The sequence below is a fragment of the Carlito syrichta genome, unplaced genomic scaffold (genome assembly GCF_000164805.1).
Source record: "Carlito syrichta isolate Samal-C Ts95f unplaced genomic scaffold, Tarsius_syrichta-2.0.1 Scaffold315645, whole genome shotgun sequence".
Taxonomy (NCBI): Eukaryota; Metazoa; Chordata; class Mammalia; order Primates; family Tarsiidae; genus Carlito; species Carlito syrichta.
The window spans coordinates 1,391,650-1,416,653 of record NW_007259741.1 but is presented as its reverse complement, the minus strand read 5'-3'; the positions used below and the strand labels follow the sequence as shown (position 1 = coordinate 1,416,653).

General features: G+C 36.0%; 1 protein-coding gene across 1 annotated transcript in view; it reads right to left on the bottom strand.

The window, feature by feature from the left end:
• The window catches only part of KHDRBS2 (KH RNA binding domain containing, signal transduction associated 2), a 478,057-nt gene that overhangs the window by 267,542 nt on the left and 185,511 nt on the right, over positions 1-25,004 (bottom strand). Inside the window, exon 3 of the mRNA XM_021706491.1 lies at positions 14,177-14,323. Within this exon, the coding sequence (XP_021562166.1) occupies positions 14,177-14,323 (147 nt within the window). The remainder of the gene's footprint in view (positions 1-14,176; positions 14,324-25,004) is intronic.

Below are 25,004 nucleotides of genomic sequence, written 5' to 3'. Positions count from 1 at the left end.
CAGATAAATGTACTTTAAAAGAAAACCACTTAAACAGATTTTCACACAGGTGTTTAAGTAAAAATAGAGTCTTTCAACGGGATAAAAAAAAATCCTTAGCTAAATATCTGTACATTTTGTTCCACACATGGGCAAACATCTGGATACCAAGAAATATTTAGATATTTTAATGTGTCACTTTATAATTCACTATATATGTAATGCATGAGTACCAATGCATATTGTGGAAAATTTGTAAATCTTTGCATTTAGATGAGGATAAGCTAAATTTTGTTGCTGCTTGAAGTTTGATGTTGTCTTCGAATTGAGATAGAAAAACATAAAGGAAAGTGCAGAAATCCAGAAACAGGAGCCCAGAGAATGTTTACAACTCTCCTGTTTGAGGGTCTGGAGTTTGCCGTGTGCCAGGGGCCAGTTTCAGGGCACTTGAAGCATCTGCTTCAAGTCATATCCTTAATGGGTCTGGGAGCTCGAAGGTCATGAGAAGAGGCAAGCAGGCCCAGTACAGACTGTTGCAGGTCCAGCCCAGATTTAGGCCTGGGGGAGACAGGAGGATGTTAGGTTTCTTGCTCGTTCCTATCAATAAGTAATTACAGACGATAACAAAAGCCAAGTGGGTTTTGGAAAAATGTCTAGTTTTCAGGTCAAAATTATTTCCTGCAGCCACTTTTTTTTCCTCCCAAGACATCATATTCAATGCAGCCAAATCAGGAGAAAAAAGCAAGAAAGGATCAATATTTTTCAGACTGGTTGGATATGGGTAGTGGAAAATCTGATTATCCTGTGAATAGTCACTTTGGTCACCAAAACATGGTAGTGTTTCTTTCATTATTTTACATCTACTTTTTTCCTCAGAAATCAGAAATAAATATTACGAATATTCTAGACTGTGGTAAAGTTTTCTTGTTTTAGAGGATATGATGAAACATTTTCTTGCAGAGGAAGTGGAGAGTAATGGGAATACTGATATTTTGATGGTTAAGAATCACTTCAATTGGAAGGAGAAGTTTGAGTGACTGCAATAAATTAACCTCAAATATAAAAGACAGCCCACAGTCAAGTTTCTTCACCTTTGTGTATACTTTTTATCATGAGCGACATTTCCTGATTTTATTACTTTGATAAGAAGTTTAGGGTCAGTTGGCAAAAGACATAAAAGCCTCATATTTATTCAGCGTATACAGATTCTTATTCCTGCTCCATCAGACCAAGTGTTATGATTGATATTGGGAGAAAAGAAATCTCTGGGTGAAATACATTCTAAATGTACTGTAATTGATCTAGCATTTGTTTCATGCTTAAAGTGAAATTTGGAAATGAGAATTATGCTGAAAGGTAATGAATTACAGTTTGGTAGTAAAATTATCTCATCGTAAGATAAAATATTCATTCATTTGAGAAGATAACTAAGAAAATGTACTCTTCTATTATAACTTCGGGTAGTTTGAAGCAAAATGACCTATGCTTTTAAATATAGATCATTTAATTTTCTAATAAAGAATAAATTTAACATGTTACTCATGCTTTTTAATATTTTATTCTCCTTTACTAAGACTGTGATGCTTTTCGTGGAAAACTCCTTAATCTTTGATCCATGAATGTGTCTCCCCCAGACTCCTGTATACAATGATTATGTGTTTGTGAATTTTTCTGGACAGAGAATCTAAAGGTTTCATCTAATTCTGCACGTGATCTCAAAGTGATCAGTGATTCACCTGACCATAGAAAATATAAATTACACAATATCCTAAAAAACCAAAGTCCTTGGGATGTCTTATTATGTGACAGCTCAATTCTTCATACTGTCACTAGCGATATGACATTTCACAATATCGCACAACTATTCTAACCTTAACTTATGCTTTTAGAAGGTGAATTTTGAGACTCTTAGAAGTCCATGAAACTACTGGAATAAAGTGAGTATTGCTGGTTCAGACGTTTCTATTCTTTATTACCTCTTCCTAACCTGCTTTTAAATAAAACTTCTCCCTAAATAGTAGCATAGTAAGAAATGCTCATTCATTCATATAGTTATAATTCTGAAAATCAAGCCAAGTTAAACAGCATTGAGAACATACTTGGTCAATTTACTAAACAATTTCTAATACACAAGTATTTAAACAAATAGAATAGTGCTATGAACTCAGATCTATAGTATGTGTATATTTTAAACTGGGATACATTTTAAAGAAAAATAGAATTGTGCTATTTTCTTTTACAATTTTAAAATTATCCTGTTAAAGTCATACAAATATAGCAAGACACATGAAGTTGCAATAGTGTGCCACATTTGAACTATTAGACTTGAGTAGAATTTCTTTCCAATATGTTTAGGGGAAAAAGATATAAATAAGTCCATTAAAATTTAAGAAAGAAAAGGAAAAGAAAAAGAAAGGAAGGGAGGAAGAAAGCAAAGTAAAAATAAAAAAAAATGCTTTGTAATGACAGTGAATCATAGCAGATCTGTGAAAATTGAGAAAGAAAATAATTTGAATTATTTTAAAGTGCCTTGAAGTTTACACCAATTTTCTAAACTGTACATGTGTGCACACACACGTGTGTGTGCGTGTGTGTGTGTGTGTGTGTGTGTGTGTGTGTGTGTATGTGAATGAGAACAAGAGGCAGCAGCGGGGGAGGGAGGGTATAGCTGGAAGGAGAGCTATGAAGGGCCAGGAGGGAAAAGAGGGATCAAAAGCTGTTATGGCAAACCCAGATTCAGAGGAGCCCCAAACAGGGGTTGACAGAAGTTGTGAAGTAGAGGAAGATGAGAGTGGAGGTAAGGAAGCCGGCTGGGAAGAAGCTGAGACATGAACAAGCTCACAGAGAGAGGTAAATCATTTTAATGTTGAAGATACTTCTCAGATTTCCTACACTGCCCAGGATCCACAGTTCCCTGGGAGGCTCCATAGTACCTCTCTGTCTGCTCTTAAGGTCTCCAGGAGATTCTGCCTCCTTCCTGCTCCCCCTACCCCTATATACATGCATATATACATAAATTGAAAATACACCACTTTTCTCCACCATTCCCATTGCATATGAATACTAGATAAATCTATAACTCCATTACTCAGGTAAAAGGACACTGACATGCCAGCATGTTACTGTAATTTCGAATAGATAGTATTCTCTTTTACTCCTGAGAATGGCCAATAATACATATACATCAAAGTGTCAGTGCCTCTTTTTCTTCTGCAGTCCAACTTCTAAATATATATTCAATATATTGTACTATTGACCATTCCTAGTAACTGTGGGAATGACCACACTATAATATAAGAAGGTGTCAGCTTGCTTCCAGGGATGACAGAGTATTCCTCAGAGTGTCTGGCAATATGTAATTCTACCATACATTATGTTCATGCCTCTATTCCTACCACAGTCCTGTCACACACTCCTTGCCCATGTTTAAAACAACTGAGATGTGTTTTCACCAAGGGGTACAATGTATTTCTGTCATGAAAATAAGAAAGTGAAAATAAGGAAGAGGCTCCCAAATTGAACAGACTAGCAAAGACATTATTGAATTAATGAGTATCTAAGAATGTGCAGGAAATAACTGCACCTGCTTTTCCACTAAAAATAACATTGGCAAGTGCTTACTGAATGAAAATAAGTCCAGAGTTGTCTATGTGACCAGAAATAGGCATTATATGATGCTCTAAATTTGGAAGAGCCTCATATTAATTACACAACCATTGACACCTGCAAGTTACTTGCTTAATGCTCTTCATTGCAGTATGAGCAATCTTGCAACATCTAATTTCCCTAAGGAGGTGGTATCTGTTTCATTCCTCTTTTGTTGCCTGACCTTGGGCTGTTCAGGTAATCAGGCAGGCTTCTAATATCCCTGTTGGTACAACGAGGGTTGAATTTCACCAGTGGGCTTCAAACAACCCTCTTTGGAATTCCATGGCTCTAAAAATTCTTTAAGGGATTGCCAAAAATGAATTACTTTCAAGTATCTTTTTCCCAACCACTAATATTTAAATTGTCTCATAAACCTGTTAATTGTTCTGAGCTTAAAAATTCCTTCCGGCTCTACAATTATATGAATGGCTCTGTACAGTCATGGAGAGAAAAGCTTTGACATGGAAAATGTTTTCAGTTACAAAGTGGACAGGACTTAATGACAAGGTAGCAGGCTATCTAAATAAAGAATTTTTGGAAAAAAACATTATTGTTATTCATAGAACCTAGGGTTAATATTGTTATTCTTATAGGGGTGGTCTGTGTTTTGCCGTATTTTGGCTAAGACATGTAAGTTCTAGAGAAAGGGTTACTTTCCTTGTATCACAAACTTTTGCACTTACTAGAAAATTGCTAATCATTACAATTCAATATACTTCTTTAAACAAAGAATATACACAGTGGATCTCTTTTGCATTTAAAAACGTGTCTGGCGGCCGGGCTCAGTGGCTCAGTCCATAATCCCACGCTTTGGGAGGCCGAGGTAAGTGGGTTGCCTGAGCCCGTGGGTTCAAGACCTGCCTGGGCAACTTGGAGAGCCCTCATCTCTACAATAAATCAAAAATTAGCCAGGCGTGGTAGCGTGTGCCTGTAGTTCCAGCTACTTGGAAGGCTGAGGAGGAATGATCGCCGGAGCCCAGCAGGTGGAGGCTGTGGTGGCCAGGAGGGTGACAGAGTGAGACTCCAACTCAAAAAAAAAAAAAAATGTGTCTGGTATAAGAGGATGTCTGTACTTTGCATGTGGACTAGTTTTAGCTGAAATGTTATCCTGACTGTAATGTGTCTCTTTATGAGTTTAAGAAAGAGAGTAATTATATATACTTGTAGAGCTTCTCCTTTTAGTTTTAAGAGCATTTCCCTCTGATTCTGACATTCATTCTTGCTTATAAATTATGTTTCTAAGGCTTCAGATTCCTCAAATAAGAAGTAGATTAGGAATTAAAGGGAAAGGCAAAAGAGGGGTAAAATGTAACTCATCTTGGGAAAATGCACTCATATCAGATGACATTTTCTATCCCTTTTGTATGCCATGGGAAACAGAAAAGAGCAGTGAAATTATTACATGGATCTGTGTGTTCAAAATATATTTTGACCTAAGCGAAGGTAAGTTCTAGTTGGAGAATGTAGAATCTTAAATGAGTGATGTGGTTGAAACAAAACATATAGTTGCTTAAAATTTTAAGACATTATTATTCTTGTTATTAAAAAAACAAAGATTTATATTTTATAGTAGTCAATTCCTAAAATTCTAAACTTCAGAACAGAGAAAAATGAAGGGAGGACATCTGAGAAATAATATTCTAAAAGAAAATGGGTTTTCAGAAATCACCATTGACTCATTATAAAAACAGAAATACCACAAGTGGCCTTTTTTTTAACGCATATGTAGTACTGCATAGCCCTGGTGAATGACTAATTAAAAATGGCAATATTACTACCATCATACATCAATAATTTATCATTTCAATCCTGTTACCTGATTGGGTCATTTGGAGAGAGCGTCTTGTTTCCATGAATAACGTGAAGAGTTAATTAGTTCAAAATGACTGCCTATTTTCAGTCTCTTTCAGCACATCTTAAACAATCTCATAAAAATCATAAAACTTGAGCATATCTTGGTCAACACTTGAACTCTAATCAAGGTAAAATAATCTTACAGCTCTCAGAGAGAAAGAGCAAGTACCTAGGCAAATCTCATCTGGCAGGAAGACGTCAGAACAGCATCTAGAGATACTCAGAGAAAAGCCCATACTGTGGGAACCCTGAATGCCTTCAACAGACCACGCAACTGGAAGGAAGAAGACAAGTCATTTGAGGATCTGCAACAGTTATGCTGGTCTATTAACCACACATCTCATCAGAGGAGAATATCTGCAATTAAGACTCAAACCAAGCAAACCAACCAGTTTTACAGCCTGTCTTACTCTAATTTCACATCCCTTCCCACCCTCATTCTCCATAGCCATTCACAAAGCTCCTGGAGCATTAGAAGCTGGAAAAGGTGGAGGAGATGAATCAATATACTATGTCCCTTTCCCACAGCTATTCCCCAGGCTCTAACTTGGCATAAACCTGTGGGAGAAACTGAACTTTGAGTTAGACTTGAAATTGCAATTATAAAGTGGGTATAACTGGGCTTCTTAAACCTGAATAGTCTAAATTAAAACTCTGCTTTAGTAGAATGAATGAAAAACGATGCTTCTTTAAGCTGTGACAAAGAATAAGAAAGGGAGAATGACAGTGGGTTAAAGAAAAACAAAACCAACTCCATACCATATTGAATACAGACCATCCCGAAGACCATTTGTACTTATATTTTAAGGCAGGGGTGTCCATCCTTTTGGCTTCCCTGAGCCACATCGAGTAACCTTTTGGCTTCCCTGGGCTGCATCGAGTAAAGAAGAATTGTCTTGGGACACACATAAATTATACAATATAATTAAGTGTATATGCATAATAAGACTTCTTTATAATTTTTCATTTTTTATTATAAAGTTAAAAAAATGAGAACAATATAAAACGAGTGGGAAATTTGACCTTGCTTTTGCAAAATGAATCTATCAATGTCTGGGTCGATGGAAGTGGTCACAATTCTTAGTGAGTTTTCAAGGTGCTCATCAAAAATGTTTGTTTGAATTTTGCTCTTTGTGTCCTTCATAAGTGAAAACAGCTGCTCACAAATGTATGTGCTACCAAAAAGAGATGTCATGAACAAGGCATGATTGTGAACTTCAAAAATGGAACCACACATGAGGTCACGAAGAAAATAAATGCCAAAAAAACCCATGATGTGAAAAGATCTTGTGAGGTCACATTACTAACTGTACTGGACTACATGCGGCCCACAGTTGGAAATGCTTGTTTTAAGGCATTGTTGTGTATTCATCCTTGCATATACTGCATAAAGTGATTGGCTGGAATGAATGGGAAGAGAGCAACAACGAAAGATTAGAGATGAATCAGAAGATGTATTTCTTGGATGAATAGGGATACCTTCCAAGTTCCCTGGATATCTAGTTTAAAAACTCTCTGGAGGAATCAACACATTTTTCTATTGTAGCTTGCTGAAAGGAGTTTTAGAGTAGTAAAATGAGATCAGTTTATCAAGGAAAGGCCATTCAGAATGAGCTTATGTTGTATCTTATGGAGCTGTAAAATTAGCTGTTTGAAAATAAGAACTAATTGCTAAAACTGAAGCTAAAGACATATTTCAAAAATACATAATTTTGCAAAAAATAATCAGTTTTAAAATATATTATTCTCTGCAAGTTTTGCTTGATGCATTTTTAAATTTTCAGTGTGAAATGGAATCTTTATGGGTCATCAACATCTTCAAGAAGCTAATCAATTTCTCTCTATCTACCCCATACTCTTCCCCTTTTCTCTCTCTCTCTTTCTGTCTTATTAGATAATTTACACTTGTTTGTATGGTGGTGAACTTTGCTACCAATTGATTTCCTTGAACCTAGAAATATTCCTTTCTGTATTGTCACCACCATCCTTATTTAAATATATTATTATCCAATTTGGTTTCCCATTTCCAACATCTCTCAAATAACTATTTATAATCTGTTATATTTTAGAAATAATTGTATGGTTCTTAACTTCTCCAAGGCCAGAGGCCTGTTGTAACATAAATTTCTATACCTGTGCCTGGTATGTATTTGGTGCCCAAATTCTGCAACATTAATTAGTGCCGTTTACTCTGATTATTTCGAATTTTCACTCAGTTAAAAATTCTAGACCATATTTAACAAATTCTGATTATTGAGCCACTTTTCTGCCCTTGATTTCTCTTCAAGAATCGTGAGTCTTCTTGACTTGCTTTCATTCACACAGCCAGTGGCAGGTCAATCAGGGCTGGCATAAACTTACTGTGTGTCTGTGTCCAAGTGCAGAATCAACATTCAGTAAGTATTTTGAACATACATAATACAAAATTTGTATTGAGTCTCCCAAGACCTTTCTTATGCTAGAATCTGATTAAGTGAAGAGGTGACTTTCTTGTCCTAGAGATCGAACTTGCATCCTTAGGAAGTACAGACCTCTAACAACACACAACTTTTTAAGAATACAACTAAGTGTTCATGTTAAGGGCTACACATAGAATTGCAAATCAGCTCTTTTGATTATAATGTCAGTGAATCGGGCAAAAGTAACTTATCAAGATGAAATCAAGGTACTGAAAGAAACAGGAAAATTATTCTGGGCACCTAAAAACAATGAAAGCTGAAGAAAAGAGTGGCCTTGGAGATTTCCAAATGCTGGCATCAAATAAAAACAGAGAGAATTAGTGACACATTGCTTCTTAACATGGAAAGCAGATGATCACATCCTAACGCTGTATTTAAAAATTACCCCCATCACTAGGCAGTGAGCCTTTGACTTGGACATTTGTATTAAGTTTCGTAGAAAAATCGTATTCCAATAGTTAGTCCCTGCTTCTTTTACCTGTCTTCCAGGTTATGTCAATCAATTAGCATTGCAGAAGTGGTCTTGGGTTTCAATAATAACAATTGCCCTTACTACTATTAGCTCTGCTCTAAGAACCAGGAACGGCTTTAAATTTGTTCTAGGCCAGAGGCTTGTATTACCTATCACAGCTTAACTTCTCAGATAAGAAAAATATTCAATAGTAGATGGTTATAAATATCTCCCAATAAACAGAGTATGATCATAGTGCTGTAGCAATACAGGAAGCATTTCTGAGCAAATAATAATTACATAAGTACATGTGACTTTGTTTACTGCCATTAGCTACCATGTATTAGAACATAGTTAATTACAAGAAAGAAAAGAGAATTAATTGGTTTTGAAGATAGCATTATGAGGAAACTCTTGACAATGTTTTAACAACCACAGCAACGAAGGAATAATATCCAGCTTATGGATTCTGTTTCCCTCTCTGCACTGAATTTTTTAAAAAGTCTGTGAGTGATCATTCTCTTGCTTGCAGGATGTTGCTGCTATAAATGCTGAACCCCAGCCATCAGCCAGCCAAAATATAACCGGCATTTCCCACCTCTCGGGTCTCTCCATTTATCAATGTTACTTTTGCTGGCTGGTTGATTGTTTTCTCTATATAATCACTTTGCATAAAAGACTGACTAAATTTTCACTTTTTCTTCAAATTATAGCCTCAATTTCAGGAACACATTTTTATATTTATCAGTTTCCAAAACTTGAGAAAAAAATTTTAGTGCATAAAAGACTAGATGATTTCCTATCTCCTAAACTGAAAATATTCTGCTTTCTTTTTCTATTTTTTTCATATCTACTTACTTTCCTGTGTGACTGCTATTAGTAATCATTGTCATTTTCCAATTTCAGAGCTAGGAGTACAGTGTTTGAAGAAGAGAAGGCAAAAAGGTCCTCCATTTACTTTTACCATAAAGAAGAAAAAAGTTTTACTTTTCTTCCATTGTCAGACTCTTGGTAGATTTTTTATATGGGTTTCCAATATCTGAAACTTGAAATAATACGCCCTAATTGCCCTATTTCAAGAATCACAGCTGTCACCAAGATACACAACCAATCTAATGCAGAAAAGAAAGAACCTGGAATGTTCCATGTTTTTTTCTGTGCTGAATTGACTTAAAGTCTTATATGTGAGACTAGTAAGGGATACACACACAAGTTTTACCTGAGCATAAAAGTTATATGTGACTTTTCTTTAAATTATACAAATCTCTAGTGATAATCATTAGAGATGCAGACTAGGCATGGCAAACACTTTTCAAGTTCTGTCAACTCTGCTAATGTTACAATATTGTACTGGGAAGACTCTAGGCCATGGCAGGGCTCAGTAGAAAGGAGTACTGTGACTTCTCAAATATGTCAATAGTACAGTTATTGGAGGAGGTAACAAAATAACCATGTAACTCATTTGTTATCTAAGTCTGATTTCCTGAGTGTGTGAAAACTCCTCCTTTCATATTTTTATGAGAGGATATATTAACACACATTCAATGAGCAGAATTCTTTTTGGAGTCTCACTCTGTCGCCCAGACAGGAGTGCAGTGACCTGCTGGGTTCAGGCGATCCTTCTGCCTCAGCCTTCCAAGTAGCTGGAACTACAGGTGTGCGCTACCACACCCGGTTAATTTTTTGATTTATTGTAGAGATGAGGTCTCGCCAAGTTGCCCAGGCGGGTCTTGGACCCGTGGGCTCAGGCAATCCACTCACCTCAGCCTCCCAAAGCACGGGATTACAGGTTAAGCCACCGAGCCTGGCTGAGCAGAATTTTTGATGAATGCTTTCTAATTTCTAATTATGAGACAATGTATTATGTTTGAATCATGAGTTAATCATTAAGCATCAGTAAAACTTACTAAGTTAATTTAACTGAAGATGAGAGTCAACAAATTTAGGCCAATGAAACAAGGTCACTATATTGAAGTAACCTCCTGATTAAGGTAAGAAAAAAGGAAATTGTATTCAGGGTACTAGGGACTACTATTCACAAAATATGTCATGAACGACACCCTCTAGAGTTGCACAAGACATAGCTTCACAACCATATGTGGTAGTCCTGGTGTCTGAACTATACTATTATTATAATGTAAAATATAATGGCAATATTTGTTTACCTCTTTATAGAATATAAGGGAAGAAGAGTATATAAACATTATCGAAGTATTTATTAGTGTAGGATTTTATATCTACTTTGTCATTATTCATCAAATATTTTCTTTTATAATCCTAACCTGTATTTATGGGCAAATGAGCAAATATAAGGTAAACTTTAACACAGCATCTTCTGAAAGGACTAGAGATTTAAAAGTAGCAATGACCACATTAAAAATGTTTTATTGACCTGACTACTTGTTTTGATAAGACTATACTGTGTGAATGGAGACCAGCAGGCTGGGAATTTTCTCCAGAGCAATTCATGTAAAGTGCTGCAACTGGCTTGCTTTTCAACATCATAAAGTACTGACACATTTCATGTATTTTGTCATTACAGTCCCTGGACATGGAGTAAGTTGGGTACATTTTGGATAACTTAACAGAAGGGAGAGAAGGACAAAAAGTTCTCCCATGGAAGGCACTCCATTCGGCAGAGTAACGAAATGTCAGTGGAATGACAGAGTCCTGCCCTCTATTAGCCTTCAGTGTTGTTCTAGCATGCCTCCTGCAGGTTATAATTTTTCATCTACGATGTTTGTAAATGTTAATGTAAGGTATGTTTGCATTTATGTGGGCTTTGATATTGAATGTCAAAGGAAACCTGGATCCCCGAGTGATTTCACAAAGTTAAGAAAACTTAGTAGTTCATTTCTGCCCATAGTGGTGTCTGTTGAAATAGACACCGTCCTTTGCTTGCTGTTGGTACAAACAAGGCAGGTGGGATAAATTTACTAGGTAGAAGAAGGGCTAGTGATTTTTCACTGATGGCAAAATTAACTATATAATACTGAGAGAGGTATCAGAATAGCCTCATGACATTTATATTCTACTAGGGAAACCAACAATAAACAAATGAGCTAAAAATATGAGCGTGTATGTGTGTGTATGTGTGTGTGTGTGTGTGTGTGTACACATATACACACATATGTATACATACAGACAAGTGTGTATACATATGATAAGAACTATTAGGAAAATAAGTAAGAGAAGAGGACTAGGGCATAATGGAACAATGAATTAAAATTAAAATGTTAAATAAGAAAATCAGTAATACTGTGAACAAAATACAACATGACTGTACGTTAGAAGGTAATGGGAACATCTACTTTTGGATTGTGTGGTCTGGGAAGACTTTTCTACAAGTCTAGCCTTGAGCTGACACTTGAATGTCAAGGAGACATGCCAATGTCAATGCTTTGGAGAAGAATCTTCACAGGCCCTTCATGATCAGTGAGCCTGTAATGTTGGATGAACAAAAGCCAGCATGTCTGAAACATAGAGTGAGCAGCTGGACATATAGAGATTAAATCACAGAAGTAGGCAGGGATAAGTTTTCATTTTTCATCCGGATCTGTATATACAGTGCATCTTGTGGGGTACTCTTCCTCAAATGTGACCTAGATCGCTATTTTATCCCAATTATTCAGTCATCCCTTTAGTTAAATTACCAAACAGATATTGACATATATAGTGTTATTGACATATATACCACACATGACTCTAAACGATCCACAGTGTTGACCAACAGAGACACTACCAGTCCTGTCTTCATGCAGTATATATTTCAGTGAAGAGAACATAAATGAAATGCTGACAAATATCATGATGTCTAAGAAGTGAGCAAATGAGATGTGTAGTTGGCATTCACAATAAAAGAGTTAACCTAGCCTACAGAAGTGATCCGATTTATGTGTACCAATGAAATGCTATTGTGTCTCAGAAAGTCATTCCCAGATCCAGCTATTTACTATAACAATAAAATAAATTTAAAATATCCATCGATCAAGTGCTTTATAATAGTCTAAGTCCTTTCATAGTCATTACCCTACTTAATATTCACAATAACTGTGATGAGGTCAGTCAGTTATGATTATCTTCATTTTAAAGATGGATAAACTGAAGCTTTGAGAATTTAAATGACTTGTCTATAATGAGTTAGTAATGCAAGCAGTCCTAGTCTAATTTTACACTCTGTATATCACCAGAGGCCTGGTCTGAGCTAAATATAGTAAAATTCTTTACTCAACATAGCACTAGGCACTTAGTTTGGAGGAGAAAGGAAGAGAAAACACAGTATCCTCATTCGTAAGAATATGAGATCTGCCTGGCTCGGTGGCTCATCCTGTAATCCCGCGCCTTTGGGAGGCTGAGGTGAGTGGGTTCCTAAGCCCACGGGATGGAGACCTGACTGGGCAGCAAGACCTCATCTCTACAATAAATCAAAAATTCAGCCGGTCATGGTAGCGCATGCCTGTAATTCCGGCTACTTGGAAGGCTGAGGCAGAAGGATCGCCGGAGCCCAGCAGGTCGAGGCTGTGGTGGCCGGGAGCGGCCACTGCACTCCAGTCTGGGTGACAGAGTGAGACTCCAGTTCAAAAAAAAAAAAAAAAAGAAAGAAATATGCGATCTATTCAAAAAGGTGTTCAGATGAGCACCAGACAACAAACCATACAGAAATCCGGTGTGCACATGAAGTTAAGAAATAATCAGAATGGTCTGAGATTACTCTATAACCTTGGCTTGACAGAAATTAATTTTTAAACTGGACCTATAAATAGAGCATGTGACTAGATTTTGATGTTTTTACATTCTGAAAATACTCTGATTTTTAAAAATTTTCTATTCTCAAAATTACTGCCAATCAATGAATCTTACCCACTGTATTCTTCTGAATTTATTGCTTAGTCTAGAAATCTACAGTCTCTTCATTTTGTAGATTAATCTTAGCTATGCACTTTCTCTGCTGAAGACACTGCCAGACACTCCAGAAAACTTTACTCAGCATTCTCTTCCAATTATCTTATTCCCAGCACAAAGCCTGATGCCAAGATTTCTGTTTGAACAACCTCTTCCTAGAATGCTAAACTGTTAACCTTTAGGAAAGCGCCATTCATTTAACATTCCTTGTTTTCTTAGAAAATCAGTCGAGAATTCCACTCAATATGCAGTGCTGAATTTGTTGCCCTACTAAACGAACCTTCTCTGTTGTTCATGTATAGGACAGAGAGCTTATTTTTCCAGTTTTTGCTTGAAGTCAACAAATGCCTGGCTCTACTAATATTATTTTATGCTGTTTTATAATGAGCCAGCACCTTGGCAGATTATATCATCACATAAAAACACACTTGATATTTAAAAATATATCATTACCTTATTTCAAATATTACATATCGAATCTCTTTTCCCTTTGGCTATACCAGCAAATCCTTCCTCTATTAATTATAAAGTGCAAACAATATCTGTCAACTCACTAAGAGTCAAGAAAAAGTTGCATCTTTAATGATATATTTGAGTTCATATGTTTGTCTTATTCTTCATGGTTGTCAACTGGCTGGCGTGTAATATACGGAAGACAAATACCACTGTCAAATCGTCACTATGTAACAACATGCCAAGTACTGTACTAAGTGTTCTTGTATCCTATTTTATTTTAGCTTCATATTGACTTTATGAACAGTTGACTAGTTTGCAATATAAATTTCCTTTTAAAAAGTCAGTGAAGATCAGTGACTTATTTTTAAATAGAAAATGATAAAAAAAACATTCCTGTTAATAAAGAAAAGAAAAGAAAGACACTTACAGGAACCAGGAATTTTTTAATTTCTTCCAGTGCATGACTCATGCGTGAATAAGCTTCCCCAGGAGGAGCAAACACTTCAATTAAGACATGAAGTTCATCACTCAAGTGGGCATATTTGGCTTCCCCACTCTTCCTTAGTTCTTCTTCCTGTGAAAGAGGTTATTTTTAGAAATACAAATGCACTCATTTTGTACTGATTTAACATTTACTGAGAATATGACAAAAGGGCATAATTTAAGCAAATTTTCCATAAGTAGAAAAAAACCCATTGAGAAATAAAAATCTGCTACAAGCCATTTAAAGATTTTAAAATCATTTTTTGAGAGTCTGGATGATTTTTTTTAAAAGCCTAGCATAATTTTCATCTACAACAGATTTTAATCAGCTAATGAAAATGCTAAACCTCTGAAAATAAGTCAGAATTGCTATTAACTCATTAGTGTTTTATATTAGTGTATTTATCTTCTGGAAGAATTGTTTTGTGTCTGATGTGTAGTTTTTTGTAGATCATATATGAAAGATTGCCACTGTGTTGTTTTTTTTTTCAAAGAAAACCAGAACTTTCTAGCTACTTTTTGAGAAGTTGTGAAAAAGTTGCTTGTTTGTGATAAAAATAAGCTAAGTATGTAAAACCAAGGCTTATTTTCCAGTCTGTATTCTCACAATTCCAGATTATCAGCAAGTTTCATACTCTTGCTTCTTCTTTGTGGTCAATAAAGATATGTTAAAGGATGGTTGTTTAACATTTTGTTGGCATTGATTTTGCTTGGGTTACATAACTTCTGCTTAATCCACAACATATATTTCTATTGGAAGAGATTTTTCACAGTATTTGGCCCCAGACATTATTGAAGTCTAATTAATTTAGTACAGGTACAGAGAAAATTAGCATACAATACATACATGTTGTTAATGTATGCTGAATATTTTACATATGCCATCTCTAACCACAATTACTTTGCATATATTCATACACTTCAGATTAAGAATCTGAGTTTAGAAGACTTAAGTAGCTTCAGCAAAATTGGTATTCAAACTCAGCTCATTTTGCACCCAGAATTGCACTTTTCAGAATTTCAATGATGTCAAATTTGGTGAAAAAGTTAACATAAATAATATTAATTATGTTTACCTTTCTTGCCCCCTCACAGTTGTTGGTGAAACAACCAGCAATTATTTCACTAAATTTCAAAAAAAACACTAAACAATTAATTCTTAGTTTTATGTGTACATTAAATAGAAAAGTGCCATGAATACACCTAAACTTACGGGGAGCCAGCCCCCCAAAAGAGATTTAGAGGGTCCCTGGAAGGTGGGGCAGCATCGGCGAATATTCTGGAGAAATAAAGAGAAAGAAAGAGACTGGACTCTGTCTAGTGCAGAAGCTGATTCTGTAGTAGGGATAGACATTAAAAGAAAGCAAGACGGGGGCATAGACATAAAGAGGAAGAAAGAGAAAGAAAGAAAGTGGACAACTGTTCAGTGAAATGAGCAGAAGCCATTTATTGGGAACAAACGTGAGTTTTTTATCCCAAATTTTCACATGTCAAATCACAAGACTTTCACGTGGGCACAAAGCCAGGTAGGTGAGGGGCGTCCCCCACCCACCAGGCGTTTCCTTAGGAATGAGGAAGGGCAACCCCAATCAAATCACAAGTGTTTACATGAACACAAAGCCAGGTGGGGGGGGCATCCCCGCCCACCAGGCATTTTTCTCAAGCATGAGGAAGGACAATCCCAAAATTATCTCACTGTTCCTTATGCTTGGTTTACGTTCCTCAAAAGCAATACAACAGTTTTCATATCATAAAATCCTAATTAACAATAACTTCTAAAACTTATGCATACCCAACACCTAATGACTGACTTAAATACTAATACCTTTCTATTCTGTGCTAACTTTACCTGTACTATAAAAAACTCTTAATTGTAGGTCAGACCAGTTCCTAAAGAATGTGGCCCAGTCCAAAATGGATGCTGGGCCCTTAGGAATGTGGCCCAGCCCAAAGTTCGTGCTGGGCCATTTCTGGTAACCCTAGATAACCATCTCATGCTGGAAACAGCTCTCTAAATGTATATACTAATTCTACAAATATATTTTTAAATCTTATAAAGAAGCTTGTATCACATATAAGGCTCCCAAATGTGATCTGAGTTTGAACTATGTTAAGTTTAAAGCCGAAACCGCAGTCTGTGAGAAGCAGGAACAATGGATCCCTAGAGTCAGCCATGCCTGTCATATTCTCAGAACTTCATGCTTAGATCGTTAAAATCCCTACCAGTGGGTAATGCTAAACAACAAGGAAAGGAAGAGGGAATGGGCCTTCAGCTCCTGAACCAGCCTGGTGGTCTCAGGGTCCACAGCCTGCCTGGATCCCTAACACTCAGGTAGGCCTCCACAGCTGGCTCCCAACATAAACTGAAGAAACAAAGCAATTTTGCTATTGATTTCATATGAGTTAACTGTATAACTCATGCTAATTTAAATGTTTATCTGGTTAGAAATCCAGCATTTAAAACATGAAGTATCTGTGAAAGAGAAGGGAAGATACACCTGCTTTCCCATATACACACCCTTCTCCTACTCAACTCTCCCTGATACCAGCACCTAGCAGACTAGGAACCCACTTCTCACTTCTCTAAGCACACTTTAAAATCCTAACTAGGACTTTGCACTTAAGTGCTTTTCTTAGTGCCCAATTCTCAGTTTGGGGAAGAGAAGTAGCACCTGACTGAATGAAAATACACCCATGAGGTATAGTAAGCATTTCTTTTCTCTTTGGGTCCTGCTGGGCTGTAAGCTGCTCATTAATTCTGGGGCCAGCTTGTTGGGCATAAGCACTGAAGTAGTTAAATCAGAGGTTTCTAGATACAGTCCTTTTCTCATTAATTCCTATGTTGATTTCCATCTGGTTATTTTTGTGCTACTCTCCCCTTACATCTGGGATTTCCTAGAGAATTCCATATAATTCTTATCTCTATTAAACAGAGTAATATGGTCATGGAACAATATTTCCTGAGTGACATGACCAACTCATTCTGGAGTTCAACAAAATAAAAGGAACATTAGTTAATCAATATCCTTAGAAGACACTGGGGTAACCATCATTTGCTCCTTGGAATGACCCTTTGGAATCACATCTCCTTCTATAAGCAGTGTGCTTAAAAATTTTTAAATCACACAGTGCTCTTGATAGGGACTATCTAGTGGAAGAAAATGTTTCTATCTTGTCAAGTTAAGAATAGTAGCCATCTGCTTTCTTGCATTTTTTGTAAAAAATATGTTATAAATTGTTCATGATGTGATGTAGACCACACATTCGTCCTTTGTGGTACTCCAGGAGATGGTGTATTGTCCTTTTAGAATTTCCTGTGAGAACTCCCACAATCACCACCACCACCAGAGAGAACTTCAAGTAACTGACATGATGACCTAATAAATATCTTCTAAACACCTATGTATATATCTAAATGAACACATAATATGTGATATCATCTTATACAAGATATGTAGAGAGTCTTTTCCTAAATATCTAATTAGAGTTGCATTCTTTACTAATGTCTCTTAAAATGACTCTCCAGATTAACTACATATTTATTCCCCATAAGGTTTTTAAACTAACGTCCAAGAGAGCCTGACAGTTCGTGCCAGTGGATTCTTCTTTAGTGCACCCAAATGGCCCAGCTCTCACCACTTAAGCTGTATAATCAAGTCAGTGATATTTGTTCTCAAAACTATTTATACGAGCTGTATTTGTTATTGTATGTTTTATCATTGTATTTTATTGAATTTTTATTCTTCTGTTTTCAGAACAATGATAAAATTGCCTAATGATGCATTTCTCAGAATGTATCCCTGCCGTTAAGGAATCATGACTTTACCAGAAATAATAAAAGTGAACGGAAACAACTCTGCGCACAAAGTATGTGATATGTGATAAAGCAGGAAGTGTTGTTCCTAACAAGACATATACAGGGTATGTTTTGTTAAAAGAAAAGATAGTAATTGTGTGCCAAGTAAAGGGCTAGTTATTTTTTTTTAATTATGAGAGAAAGAATAAAACAAAACCTGAATGGATATTAAAAAATTTGTAATGCTTATGGGAAAGAAATCTTATATTGCCTTGGTATGGGAAATGATATAAGTTTTGTAGAAAAGAAGTCTTCATGTTGTCTGGTAAAAGCTGGCAAAGTTGGATGGATTTCTTTATGAAGTTTTATTTTTTAAATGGACTTGTGATCTGAGAGATGAAAATTATGCCCTTTTATCAACTAAGACAGACTCGAGGTTAAGAAGTAAAAGTTACCTAAGGGTCAACGGTTCAGGGCCCCGCTGGTGGGAATAAATTCCTAGGACTATAAGAAAACAGAACTCGATGGAGTTGGAGAACATCATCTTAAGTGAGCTAACATAGGAACAGAAAACCAAACAATCACAGGTTCTCACGTATACATCGGAACTAAACTAGGGATATGCAAAGGCACAGAGAACGGTATAAAGCAGCGAACCCCAACCTTTTTGACATCAGGGACTGGTTTTGTGGAAGACAATTTCTCCATGGACATGGAGCACTGGGGGCTAGGGTAGGGATCATCAAGCATAGATTCTCATATGGAGTGGGGAACCTAGATCCCTCACATGTGCAGTTCACAGTAGGGTTCGCGTTCCTATGAGAATCTAATGTCACAGTTGATCTGACAGAATGTGGGAGCTCTGTTCCCCCGCGGTTCACCTCCTGTTGTGCCGAGGGTTCCTAACAGACTGGTACTGGTCCGAGACCAGGGGGTTGGGCATCCCTGGTATAATGGACAATGGAGACTCAGAAGAAGTGGGGGAAGGAGACAGAGGGACGTAAAATCACCGATTGGGTACAATGGACACAGGCGGGAGCAGTGGGTACAAAGCACAGACTCTTCGCTGCCTTGCAATGTAATGAGAAACTATTTGTATCCCCTAAAGCTATTGAAAGAAAGGGAAAAGAAAAGAAAGGAAAAAAGAAAAGAAAACCACAACCTTGCTAAAATCCATAACAATAGGAGTTAACAGGAAGATTTACAACATAGACCACTATAACTCTGGACAGAGGATTAGCCTTACGAATATTCTTTTCTGATAAGCTACTGCAGATCTTAAGCCAGTTTCAGCCAGTTTATAGAGACTGAGCACAAACTCTTTGTGTGCTACAGTTCACTTTTTCATGTAAAGAGCTGAATTCCATCTCATTTTAATGCTAAAATTCCACCTCCAACGTGAATATGGGATGTTACACACATATTTACCCATTGCTCATACACTCATCTCCCTTATAAATATGTATAGCTTTCCCCCCAAGACTGCTGAATATGGATAACACCAGTTCCATGGAGCACAAAACCCAACCTGTCCTTTCCCTTTTTGAAGAAAAAGCGCCTTAGGTCCACACTGGATGGAGACTTGCTATTCTCAGCTTACAAACCAGTATCACCAATAAAGCTCTCCTTTCTATTTAGCCTTCTTGGTGGTCCGTCAGATGACAAGCTTTATGTCAAGAGCACACTGATTCACAGCTTGAGTTTGGCTTTCTCTGTTGAAACAGCAGTTTTTTTGACTGATTGGTCTGTTCTTAATAAAAAATTTAAAAGTTTTTTTAAATTTTACCTGTTAATCAAGTTGCCTAGGAAACAAAGATTCTGTGTCTTATGAGAATAATTTCTTGTGTCCTAAGTTCAGCTTTATCACGTCTTTAAAAGAACCAAGTTTTTTTCACTTAAAAAAAAAGCGAAGGGTCTTTGTGTTTGTTTTTACAAACATGTGACCTCTTAGATACACTTTTGAAATCTTTTATCATCACTAGGTTAAGTGGATAACTGTTGTTTCACAGTGGCCTGTGACCTTCTTTAATGAAGTGTTCAACCTTTTGATATTTTTGACAACTTGCCAAAGTCAAATTCTAAATGAAGTCTTCTGACCTCAAAGTGACTTTGAGATTTACCAGAAAGCCCATGGAAAATTTTTAAGGATTTGTCCTCTCACTTTATAAAAAAAAGAGAAGTTAAACTAATTAGAATTATTTGATATGTTAAATTTCATGGAAATAGTGTCAAGTCAGAAGGGATACTTAAATTTTCTTATATTTGCATGAGTAAAATGCTATTATTTCAAATATTGCATGAAGTTCCTAGAAATTTGTCATTGACCCTTCTTTCCCTGATATGTCCTGGTATAATATTGTCAGTTATAATGTCTGTGATTTAAATATCACAATTTAAATGTTATATTTCACAGCAACTACCAAATTCCCTTGTCAATTGTGTTATGATGAATTATCCTCGGATCTTTAACCATAGCTATTTTAAGCATTCATAGTTACTGTCTTACTCTGATGCTTTCCCAAAAGCTCTTGCAATCAGCTACTAGACAGAAGGCTTTGTCTTCAACAGAAAAGGACTTTATCTGACACCCATGGAAAGGACTATGGCAGGTACTTTGAGATACAGGCTTCTGATGTCATTGTTTAAATCATCTTAAGAACATACCACTGGACTGAATGAGGATTTTTCAGGAATCAAGTGGAGAAGCTGAGGAGTTCATAAAACCCCACCATAAAATTAAGCAGAACAAGAAGTAATTATATGGGCCTCAGTAGATGGATAAAGGATAATTATAATTTTTATAGCCTTTTTTAAAAACACTGCTGGTTCTTTAACATTCTATTTTATGGCTATAAGGAGCTTTTTTCTCTTTCCTCAAGCTATATGTAATCCATAACAAGTTAATTGATTATATTTTTATAAATATAAATAAATTTTTAATCTTTTTCTCCTTGCCTGATTCCTCTAGAATTTGAAAAATTTTATTGAATATTCTTATTCTTATGGCAATATAGTTACTTCTGTAAGTTCAATAAGAATCTGTCCTCCTTGTAAAAAGACACAATTGAAAACTTTGGTTCTATAACCAATGCTTTGACTGGAATGTCATAGTTGAGAATAACGTGCGTGGAATCAGATGTGATCAGACAGTTTTGAGAAACTAAGATTGATTTTACAAAGCCCTCTTGGCAAAACTGATCTCCTTCTTAGATTCTAGGATTCCCAGCTTTACTGATGAGTAATCAAGGCCACTTTCTGGCAGGTCCAGAAACCCTGGGACAATTTGGAGATCTCAAGAAGAGAAGAATTCAACAAAATTTGTAGATACTATAGGTGAAGTCTAGTGGTGAGTGCTTGGCTTGGCTTCCTAGCCTGGAGAAGCCTTTTAAAAGTCCAGTCTGAGATTTCTTATAAAAAGTTTCAGCAGACAAAACATAAAAAAACCTATGTGGTCATTTATCATTCTTACTACATTTCGGTTATAATCAAGTCAATTCAAATGAAACTAGACTTATTTTGCATACAAGAATAATTTGTCTTTGCTTATCATTAATCAAAAATAAGGCTGACTGTAGAAAGGGAGTTTATGTTTCAATGGAAAACTATAAACTATTCTTATGGGCTGTAAGATTTTAGTCTTATTAATTGTCTTTGAGCTACTTTCATCTCTGTAAATTAGGTCTTGCCATCTTGTGTATTTTTTCAGTAATTAACAATTCCAACTTTTCTACCACCCTCTTGACTAGGTATCACTGACAACTAAAATTGCCCTTTTCCTAAAGTCCTGTAAGCAAAAGTTAGGGTGCTTGATTAAATACCAAAAGGTTTATCATGCAACAGTCAGGGCCACTTAAAACATTCACCAGAACACTTACATCTCCTGTCCTCTGCCCCAGAAAATAACCATGACTACAACCCTTCCTCACTTAAGATGCTTTGAGCCCAACATTAAGAACTCTTCTCAGTGGCCTATATAATGAACTTTAAAAACTGGATTTGTAATCTATGCCAGTCTCTTTCTTTTTCTGTCTGTTTCCCCTTGCAGATCATATTTTATAATTTTTTAACCTATCTTCTCCCCAGAACAATCAGTCTTGCTTTTTTTGTGTGAAATTTTCAGATGGTGAAAATGTAGAGACCCAATTGGATGCCCAGATTTGGTATAAATATTAAAGTAAAAACATTTGAACTAAAGAGGACACAGGAAAAAAAAAACAAAAAACTGAACTTCCTTAATGTTACCACAACAGAGATTTATCAAAGTCAGTGGCCACAACCCCCACTTATCCTTCCCTCTGGAGTAGTTTCTAGTCAGGGAGGCACTGACCCTGAGCACCAGGACATTCCAAAAAAAAATTGTGTAAACAAGCCTCATCAGAACCTTCCATTCACTGAAGCCCTAAAACTCTCCTTCCTTTAAAGTTGGCATATAAACTTTTTATAACTGGCTAGTCAGGGAACTACCGTGTGAATAAACCTTGTCTTTCTTTCTGTAAATCTATCTATTGTCTGTTAATTTGCAAGCCTCTAACCAATTGGACCCAAGTTGGAATAGAAAGTTTTCCTACCAACAATATATAATCATATGTGATAATTATTTTATGATCAAATAACTATGCATCAGTTATTTATCTTGCAATTATAAGCACTAAAACAGTGTACATAAATAAACAACAAACGCTTATAACTCAAAAGACTATTATGGGGCTCATAAACAAGGTAGGGTAAGCCCTTCCTACCTAGTCCTTTCTATGGCTTGTTATCTTACTGGATAATGGGACTGGCAGTTGTATGATATCTAACTAGGTAATTCCAATTTTAGGAGAATCAACAGTTTTACAAATACAATGCTTACTGTTTTCACCCTGAAATCAACTTTAGGAACCTTTAAAGTAGAGTTCAAATAGAAAGGTCCCAATGACTGAAAATTTTGTAATACTAGTATCGACCACCACCATTTCAAATGCTAAACTGTATTACTCTGTATGCATAGGAACACGTATTTCAAAACTCTTTCAAATTTTAATACTTCAAATGCCAGTCTTTCCTGTAGCCACTCTCATGTAGTCCTGGATACAAGAAAGAGCCTTGGATCAAACTTAAAAGGTTCCTTAGAAGGACTTACTATGCAAACTACAACAGATATTTTGCTCTTGTGACCTTCAGCAACATCATATGCAAAAGGATAGGAGGTAGCCTGAGAGGTAATTTTCAAATGTTGCTACAGGGTATCACAGAGTTTCCAGAAAGGTACCTCAGGGATCATCCTGGAGCAAAACAAGGATCCTCCCCAAACATCCAACTATATTGGTTCAAGTTGGATCTCCCTATATATGAAAAATCCAGTTACAATGCTAGTGTTCTACAAGTTCAATAAACTAAAAACACAGACATGAAGATATCTCAGGTTTCTCATAGCTTTGAAATTATATCTATTACTTACCATATGACTTTCCTTCACAGGCATCCTGCTACTTAGAACTTTAGTATTAGAAAATAGTACTTTCCAAATAGAGTGTCTTCTATGATATAGTATCAGAAAAATTAAAAATAGGAGACCACTTTCATATTAATCCTTAAGCATCTACAATATAGCTATTTCTTCATATTTCACATACATATCATATGTAATTTAATCTTCATAGAATCTCTGGATTGACTTTGGAAGAAGTACAGTATAGTGGAAAGGAAAAAAAAGGATTTTGGAGTCAGATATCTAAATATGAATTAGTAGCTCAGATATTTGTTATCTGTCATATTTGAGGCAAGTTATTTAATTTCCTGGCTTTATCTTCTTATTTAATGTCCTGGCTTTATCTATAAAGTGAGGAAACGTTAGACTTCTCATGTAAAGAGCAGTGAATATAAATACTTCATATAATATAGATAAATAATAATGCAGTAATAAACATAAATCACAAGTACAGTGCCTGGCATACAATAAGCACTCAGAAAAATTAGCTTTTCTTTCAGAGAAACTAAGTAACTTGATTGCAGTTATTCAGTTAGTAGGAGATTTGAACTCAGTCTGCCTTATTCCAAAGCCCCATTCTTAGGTTAATGGATGTTTATTATGCACATTCAATTCACTTGAAAGGTATTACTGTAAAAGTTTCCAATTAAATGTTGGCTTGATATAAGCAAGAGTGCATCAGTTTGATGTTGCCTTAGTTATTCAGTTAATTTTAATATATAACAAACTTTAAGGGAACTTATACTTAAAAATTATTCTAAACCAAAAAGCTCAAGTGCTTCAGAAAGATAAGGGAAAACTAATATCACCATGTATCTTAGCCTGCTCACACTGCTATAGTAAAATACCATAAACTGAATGGCTTAATCAACAGAAATTTTTCAGTTTTGAAGGCTGGGGAAAAAAAGCCAAGATCAAGATGCCAGTGGATCCAGTTCCTGGTAAGGGATCTCTTCCTGGCTTGCAGAAAGGTCACCTTATTGTTGTATCCTCACAGGGTGTAACAGGGAAGGCTCTGTTTTTTTTTTTTCCCCTCCTTATAAGGGCACTAATTCTATCATGAAGGCTCTACCCTCATGATGTCATCTACACCTAAATACTTTCCAAAGGCTCCACCTTCAAATACCATCATATTGAGAACTAGGGCTTCAACATATGAATTTTGAGGAACACAATCATTTAGTCTATAGCAACATGTGTACTTTCTTGGATTTTTACCTTTCAAATAAATCATAAGGTCATTGTCTAAAATATATTACATGGATCACATAACATGGAAGGACCACATATCATGGCAGTTAAAAGTCCAATTTCAGCTTCACGATGGCTAGAATTAAGATCTCCAACTTTTCCACTAATTAGTATGTAAACCTGGGCAAGTGACTTCACTCTTTCAGTCTTCTAATTTCTCACCTGTAAATGGTGGGTAGTCATTATAGTAATAAAACAGCACTAATCAAATTTTACTGTTACCAAATATTGTTACAATAAATACCTTATATT